The following is an 8,290-nucleotide window of genomic DNA, read 5'->3' on the forward strand; positions in this document are numbered from 1 at the left end:
CGCCTCCCCGGTGAGTGGGCTCTTGCTAACACTACGGACTATCGTCAACTAGTCTACTACGTAGCGCGTCCCGCTCTACCGCTGTCCTAGCACCGGACTCCAAAGGAGTACTGTTCGCAGTGCACACAGTCTAAACTCATGGACACATCTCCCGCAGAGATACTCGTGTCCGTCACAGGCACAACACCGACCTGCATCAGATCCGGCTAGAGAAGGCCGCCGACGCCACTTTCAGAGAGGCTGCCGCCTCGGAAAGAGGCAGTTGACGGGCCCGTGTGCGTTGGACCCCCCACCTTGTGCCCGAGGGGCCCCGCCTAGGCGGGTCTCTCGTCCACCTCGGGTGCGCCAGCGCAGTCATAACGCAGGCCTTCTTATTGCGCTAGAAGCCCTTGTTGTGGTGCCCGCACTCGCGAGATTATTTACTTTTCAACGGACACCTAGCAGGCGCTCGATAGTTGGTTGAGTCTGCGCGGAAGAGGCGCCTGCTGCCGCTTGTTCGCGGTCGGGTGCCGCAGCGTGCGCAGTTTGGCGTCCAGCAGCTCAGAAATCCGGGGAACCGCTGGGGGTTGAGCCGTAAGTTTTCACTTTCTAAAACAGACCGATGTTTGGTGATGCCGGGAATCGCCGTCCCTCCTTATCGCAGAAGCCTGTCTATCCACAGTATCCCGCTGCTCTGTGCCGCCGCTACTTGAGCTGCGCTTGAGCAGCTGGCTCGTCAAATTTCCCACCCCGCACAGCGTCGCGGATTCTCGCTTGTGGCCAGCAGGATGGCGTCGTGAAGGCTTTTATCGACGCTGAGCCCCGGACCACCACGAAACGCCGGTCTGGAGGTCTGCGGCGGTCGGCGTAATAACGCGGCGCTGCTGCAGCCGTACAGCCTACGTTAGGGACTGTACCAGTGAGACAAGTGTGACGGTGATCCGAGGTTCCAGCAAAGACATGCTTCCATCCAAGCGCCCTTTCCTTGAAAATACCGGGAAATTTGGCGCTTCAGTCTAGTAAGTGTCCCAGCTGCATTTGTCCCCGGCCATCCTGGTGGCGGGTAGCGGAGACCGGAGATAGTTGCATGAAGAAAAAAAGGCATCTCGGTGTTTATCCTAGCCGTGTACGGCGCGGGAGCTCGGTTGCTAGTACCAGGGGTGCTTGGTTCGCAGTGTCTCACTTACGCGCTCAGTCTACGCAATTCCGGCTTGAGTACCACTGCGAGGATTCATCGCGGCAGCCCCAGCCTTACCCGGGTTTCGTAGACCTGCATGACACAACTGCGCGGTCAACAAGCGTCACCGCCCTTTGCTAGATGTAACAGGGTCATGATCCTTTCGTGTGCACTTCATCTTTCTGCGGCATCGAGGCACTATTGCTTGACTTCTCGGCGAGCTTCAGGAACGACAAGCAGAGGCAGAGCAATCGGCCCAGTGACGGGAGAACACACCGTCTTTCTCGCGTCGCTTCTCAGGCAGTCGTCCACGCAGCACAAAATCGTCACTCCTCAAGAACCCCACTGGGCCAAGGGTCTGCCTGCGGTTGATAGGGCTCCACTTCGCTCAAGCAACCCTCACCGTTTCTCTGGATTTTCTCGAATCGATTGGCTGCGCATGACGTGGTGGTCACTGACCTTTATGACTTCAGGAAAGCAACTCTGTCACGGTTCCTGCATCCATACCGAAGCTGCCCTATCCGGTGGGCCTGTGTGCGCCAGCAGCGCTCCCCAAAAGAGCTCTAAGATCAACACTTCAGAGGCGGTGCCAGCGCTACTGTTGTTGCACGGACGAGGAATTTCAGCCGCATGACAGAATTGCTTCGCGGACTACTTTTTTCTACTCAGGGGCATCTCAAGGTACAAGCAGCGGAAGCAGAGGCTTCATCTAGAGTGCGGCGTGGTGCTCGGATGTTTAATTTCCAACCGCCGACGTCTGGGTTCATTCTTTCTCGCCTCCGTTTTCGTCTTCGGCTACTCAACTGACCACATTCTCACAGTAAGTACTTCGTATAGCATCACGAATACAGCAGACGGGAAGAGGGAGGCAGAGTTGCCGCCTCGCCTAATGGCAGAGGGAGAAATGGGGTGGCTGACAGGTGCGATCTCATTTCTGTAACCGGACGGGAGAAGATGCGGTACCTTCCAAACATGGAGGAGGAGTGCACGTAGGAGGAGTGCGGCACGACGAAGTGCAGGCTGACCGAGAAGCAGTATGGAGCTACGGAGTCAGAGTGGCGATTTCTTCAGGGACCCAGCCCCGCCGGTAGACGTTTCATGGTGAAGGCGGCTCGTTACCTGCGGTGCCATCAGCTGCACCACTCTGATAGCTTCCTGTCGTCTCGGTCATTACATGGTTTCTGTCTTTGCCCATGGCGATCGCGTTACTGCACCCTTCGGCTCCTTGTTTTTTGTTGGTGCGGTTTTCGCCCTGCAAGCTGACTTCGTTGACAGCAACGCAGTCAGCGGCGGCGCGAACACGGGATTTTCTGAAGCACGAGTTTACCTTGACAGCTTCTGCCAGGAGTGGACTCATGGCCGGAGCCTCCTTGCGCTCTCCAGCAGGGGGGATCCAACGTCTCGAGGTGGCGCTGCTTCGATGTTGCCTCGTTAAAGGTGAGCGAACTTTGTGTGCCTCTCATCTACGTCTCTGTGTGCCTGCTATTCTCTGATGCGAGTGGAGAGTGCTTAGGAGGGATTTAGCTTATGGGAATGTCAGCATTATTCGCTGAGGAAGGGAGGGCGAAGCTGGCAGTATGCTTTGCAAGCGAGGGCACGGGGACGGCTGGAAGGCGAGGCGCCGTTCTGGTGTTCGTGTTCGCCGCACGGCGATCCAAAGCAGAGGAGTAACGTTCAATGTGTCCCTACGCTTTTGCTTTGTAGATCGTCGATATCCTCGTTGGACACTGCAGCGAAATGTTTCGAAGCGCTGTACGTTGCCGGGCCCAGCAGGGCAGACGTGCCCTTCGCGTTGTCGGCAGGCCACGGGAAGGAACATGCATATTCAGCCGTCACTCGTTTGGGCTTCAGCGTGGAGCCGTCCTTTGCCGTGGCTCCGTACAGCAGGAAGAAACATTGGCGCTTCAGCTGGTGCCGTGGCAGCAGCTGCCACGGCAGCGGTTGCCGCTCCGAGTGTTCCGGGGAAGATGGAGGTACTAGGGAAGAAGAAGCTGATAATGCAGCGGCCGGAAGTGAAACACATTGGCGAACGGCACCTGGGTGACAAGCCGGGAGAGGGCTTGGTCAACTGGGATGATCAGATGAGCGAAGGCAGCAACTGGTTAAGTCAGTGCTCTCTCAGCCCCATCGGTCAGTGTTCAGGTGTCACATGAAGTAGTGCATGGCCATCCTTCTGCCTACTCCAAGCTCCGGTCTAAGTGCTTTTCCTGTGTTTTGTCCGATGTTGAGAGTCAAGTTCGTTTTCCGGGTATGCTGGTCTGTCAGCTCGTTTGGGCGCTTAGGCAGGACTTCTGTAATATCTCGCTCGCTTTGAGGGGGGCCCACCGCAGAACGCTGCTGGCTCTCCCGCCGTGCGATCCCCTGGGCAAGCGGGAAAGTTAGCTCCGTCAGTTTAGCCGCTTGCTCACAGGGTTAGGTGTATGAGCCGGGCAGTGCGTTTGCCTGATAGTAGACAATAGCGCTGCTCCGGCACCCGCACTCATCGTACCTCTGTGAACATGATTCCCGGCAGTGGGCATTGCGTTGTTTTTCTCCGTATCATCTCACACTGAGAAGCTGCGGCTATAGACGACAGCCTTCTCGAGTGCCCACGTTTTCGGACGTCTGTCTCGTCTTACGTATAGTGTTCTGTGTCCGGAAGAGATGTAATGTGCAGGCTTTTATACGTTGTCCTCCTGCCTGCGAGTCTCTATTTCCCTTAGGTGTCTCCTTCGAGCTTCTGCAACCCGCCTCCTCCCGGGTTTCCGCCCCTTCAGTGGATGCAAATTCCGCCAAGAGTTCCTTGTGTCCAATGGACTCACAGTCAAGTCGACGCTGGAGGCCAGATCCGCCATGTAACTTCATGCTAGCTCTGAAACTGCCGGAAACTGGCCGGACACAGCCAGCTGAGGTGTACGTCCACCCATCCCTCACCGTGGGACGCTTCCGGCATCGGGTCACTGACGCCATAGAGGACGGAGACCGGACTCTCTCTTGTTCTGTCCAGGGCGTGCGTACACTGGATGGTCTCGCAGTTGCAGACGATGTAAGACAATGAATGCATGTGGCGGTTAGTTTGGAATTGGTTTGGGTTGTCGAGTAACAGGCAGTGTTCACCGCCCGACACTACTGCAGTCCACAGAGCTGGCTCACGAGGCACGCCTCACACAGCAGATAGCCCGTCAGATTAGGTTGCCCACCAGGAGACGTGGTTACTTGCACTCTTGGCTTGCAGAATGCGGGCAGGGGGTGGTGGGTGGGAGAACATTTAATCTCTTTCCGATACATACGTCGAATTTTTGTTTTGTTCGGAGAGGCCTCGGACTTGTAGTGCTCTCAACGTAGACCTCAAATCCGGTGTTTCTCACGTTTCTTTGGTCATTCCAGTTTTTCGAAGTCTCACACGGCAAGTCCTTTTAGCAATAGATAGTAATCCGCCATGGACTGGATGTCAGCTACGCAGCGGGGAAAGCTGATGAGGATGCTGCTCGCCGAGTAGCATAGAGTGTCTTCTCCAACGCGGGGTGTCCGATGCGTGGGCTTTTCCGTGTGCGCGTTCTGTCGGGTTCCGGGTGTGAGTGCTTGCTGCTTGCTGTGCCTGGCGACTCATGGCTGCAATTTTAGTCGTGACTGCCTGGGAACGACCCGGTTTCCCGGCCGTTTGTCCGTGAAGCTAGTGTACAAGGTTTGCTTCATCCGGCCCTGTCCTTGAACGCCACGTCTAGGGGTTGTCGTGCGGCGAACCCGTTGGGCGTCGCAGGATGCAGCGTACTTACCTTTGCGTGCTCGTGGAAGTGGATTTTCCATGTCACATGGTGCTTGTTAGTTCTAACTACCTGTCGCACTACGTTCACGGAAAAATAGTGACAGTCCGAGGCTTCTGGTAATTGGTGTGCCCTCTCAGCACCTTCACTTCGTTGGGTTTGCTTCTGCTTTTTTGTGCGTAGGCCTTGCTGCGGGAGTTGTTGTTTCGTGGTTTTCTCTTCTACGTCCGCGTTACCAGGATCCGTGGAGTCCTGTCCAAGTCCCCGTGTCCTGCGAAGTGGCGCTCTGCGGTGGTTACAGCTGATGCACAAGCGTCTGCATCCTTACATAGAGGAACGGAGAAGGCCTGTACAGGAGGAAGTTGCTGTCAGGGGCAAGCTGCTTCCCGAGGTGTTTTGGTGGAGAGCTTGCGCCCGAGCCCTTTGAGTTGCCGACAAACATTGGCTTACCGTGTCTCGCCCCTTTCTCTCACGAAGCTGATGGGACCGCTCACACAAGGAACTGGCTGTGAGACAACAGCGGAAGCTGCAAACTGCTCTTTGTTGCGGCCATCGGAGGTTCTTGCGCTTTTCATGCCCTGTCCTGATAGCATAACGCAGGCAGTGGTTACCGCTGCTCGAGGGTACTTGTTGCATAGCCAAGGACGAAGGAAGCCCTATGCTGCACGCTGCTCCAAAGCTGAATGCTCTGCAGACAGGGAACGACAAGAGACTGCGTCAGAGGGCGAAGCCTGTAGCGTCCCTCCATCGTCAGGACAGCAGTACCAGGGGAGGCACAAAGGGCTGAATTGTTCCAGTACCCTGTTGTCTGCACGGGGCATACCTTCTGACTATCAGGGCGAGTGCTCCGGGAACGCCGCGCGGGTGCCGTCCGAGCGTTCTTCAGAAGAAACCGAAGCTCCAGGCCGGCAAAACGAGACAACCTTCGACGACTTCGAAGAGGCTCTGGCTTTCGGAATTCTGTCAGGGAAGGAAAGAGTGGCAAGAAAATTAGCGTTGGTAGAGCAGGAAGTGAGTGCAAGGATGCGGCAACACGAGAAAGACCACGCACTCAAGGTAAGGCATCTCGGCGTCCACAGCTCGTGCGACTGATATCTGTGTGGCGCTATACCTGGGTTCTCGAGACGGTGCGTTCGTCAGTCTTCCGCCATAGGCAGGTTTCTGGTTAGCGTTTGTCAGGGAGCAGAGAACTGCAGACGAGGACCAGACTTGTTTACAGAGGAACTGCCTGGTATGAAGCAGCACAGGCGGTGAGGAAAGTAAATTTTACGTAAGGCTGCCCGGTGTCTTCAACGGCGGCGTGCTGGCTTCATGTTCACGCTTCGTTGTTGGCCTTCAGCTAATGTTATCACGTCTCCATTCTATCAATGGAGGTGTGGCTGGTCTCTGTGCTGGGCGGCTTTGTGCTGGCGTGTCAGCTGCAGTTAGACCAGCGTGTTGGCTCAGTCCGGAGCGTGGTGGCATGGAGCATGTGCGCCCTTCTTTCTGTACAAGCATCTCTTGTTTTCTATGGGACATACTTTCTCTATTCTTGGGACATTGTCGAGCCGCTTACATACCTTCTGGGCGCGTGCGACGTCTGTGCCGCTTACGCCTTTCACGCAGCAACTGCCTCCGACTATTCCCCTAGTGAGTTCGTGGTGAAGGCCGTAACCGGATGCACAGCCACACACGGACAGCGGGGCAGTCCTCTTCCAGATGGCAGTCGGCGGCGTACATGGTCATGGTATGCCACCCAGCCTCTGCGCATGAAACACCTGCGCGCGTAGGTAGTGATTTTGGGGGACTCGCAGGTATGGATATCTGTCAAGCAGCGAGATAACACGAATACTTGAGACCACATGATGGTACAAAGCACAAAGCAACGATTCACGGGCATAGACGCTCTGAAGTATTCACAGTTGCGGCGCGGAGAAGAACACCACACGCTTTCTCCATCCAAATTGAGGTACAGGCGGATGTGTATCCGGCAAATTCCTTGTGTGGCACTTACGTGGGACCGTCTCCGGGGAGACGGAGGCAGTGGAGCTGTCAGCAGATTTATTCAACCAGTGGCTGCAAAAACTATTCTTCTTTGCGGTTGTTCTGCTTATTTTGACGACCTTTAACGTCTCTGGACTACAAATATATTCACCAGGTGCCGGGGTAACAAGCAGGTAGCGTGAGGTTACCATTTCAGGCCGCGGACACGGCAAGTCTCTTGCTTATATTTTCTGCCACATGTGTCTCCAGGGACCTTCGTTCAGACTTTACTCGAGCGGCGAAGACGGAAGGCTTACAAGTACGCTTCACGATGTCGTGTTGTTCTGAGTGATAAGCCAGTGGTACCAGAGTAATTGCGGCAAAGCCAGAACCGGTTCCGTAGGCAGCACAAAGATCCTGTTTTCACCGACGGAAAACGTCCGTGCATCTGTCCAGAGCCTCCTTCGAATCTGCTGCCCCGCTGATCTCACGGGCTGTCAACAGTCCGTCTCGGTACACGTCTTGGCCGTTACACATTGCATGTCTCTGGTACCTTTGGTTTCCCTGCGCGCCAGCGTAGCTCAGTTCGACGTCGAGGCCTTCAACAAGAACGCAGAAGAGCTCGCTCGTCTCCAGGAGAAACTTCAAGTGAGCTATGTTTTGCGTCGACAAAGTGGCGAAGAATTCAAGTGTGGTGGGGGAGAGGCCAACAGAGACACACGCTTTTACCCGCGGTACTAGTATCCGTTTTTGTCACCTCAGCTATTGTCGTACTCCGTGGAGATGCTGCTCGCATTAAGAGGCGGCTCATGCTCGCGTGATTACCACTAGGAGCGATCGTCATCTACGATCAGAAACGTGCTGCTGCGTTTGCAACGGTCTGACTGCTATTTTTGGTTTTACACAACTGCACCGAGTGTTTAAGGTACTTGTTGGGGAGTGCTTGCTGTCGATCAGTCCGTTTCATTTCAGGCGGTGTCCTCGAGCGCCTGGTGCTCTGTGCTGTCTACAGCTGCTCAGAGGTGTATACAGTGTCTATTTCAGCGATGGAGATGCTCGACTGGCTCCGGGGGAGCTTCCCGAGAAATAAAGTGCATGGCAGCTGGCTCTCACTACCTTTGATCCGAAGGCCTGAGTTGGAAAGCGAGAGTCACCCCAAACACCAGAAGCGTGATCAGTCTTACTCCAGAACAGCTTGACTTCCTACCGTGGTTACGGGGGGCGACCAGAAACTTGCTAGTTGACCAAAGTATGTTTCTGAGTGCCAGTCAGTTGCGACAACTCTGGCTGTTTGACATACGAGTGGGCTCCACACTCGTCTTCTAAACCCTTGTCGGCATGCCGCCTCCGGCTTCCACTACCACGGCTGCGCGCCCCTCACCGAAAACCGGCATGACCGAGCAAAAGAGGCAGGACAGCTCACCCGCCA

The 8,290-nt window shown here is 55.5% G+C and overlaps 1 protein-coding gene across 1 annotated transcript; it reads left to right on the forward strand.

Annotated features, from left to right (window-relative positions):
* Positions 1-351: 351 nt before the first annotated feature.
* On the forward strand, positions 352-8,046 carry CSUI_002613 (uncharacterized protein). The gene is made up of 9 exons (XM_068062813.1): positions 352-998; positions 1,826-1,976; positions 2,416-2,593; positions 2,861-3,262; positions 3,859-4,181; positions 5,083-5,955; positions 7,132-7,180; positions 7,442-7,509; positions 7,874-8,046. Exons 3-9 carry the CDS (start codon positions 2,512-2,514, stop codon positions 7,949-7,951), a joined length of 1,875 nt encoding a protein of 624 aa, XP_067925208.1. The 5' UTR covers positions 352-998; positions 1,826-1,976; positions 2,416-2,511; the 3' UTR covers positions 7,952-8,046.
* Positions 8,047-8,290: the final 244 nt, after the last annotated feature.

The sequence above is a fragment of the Cystoisospora suis genome (genome assembly GCF_002600585.1).
Source record: "Cystoisospora suis strain Wien I chromosome Unknown contig_1084, whole genome shotgun sequence".
Classification (NCBI taxonomy): domain Eukaryota; phylum Apicomplexa; class Conoidasida; order Eucoccidiorida; family Sarcocystidae; genus Cystoisospora; species Cystoisospora suis.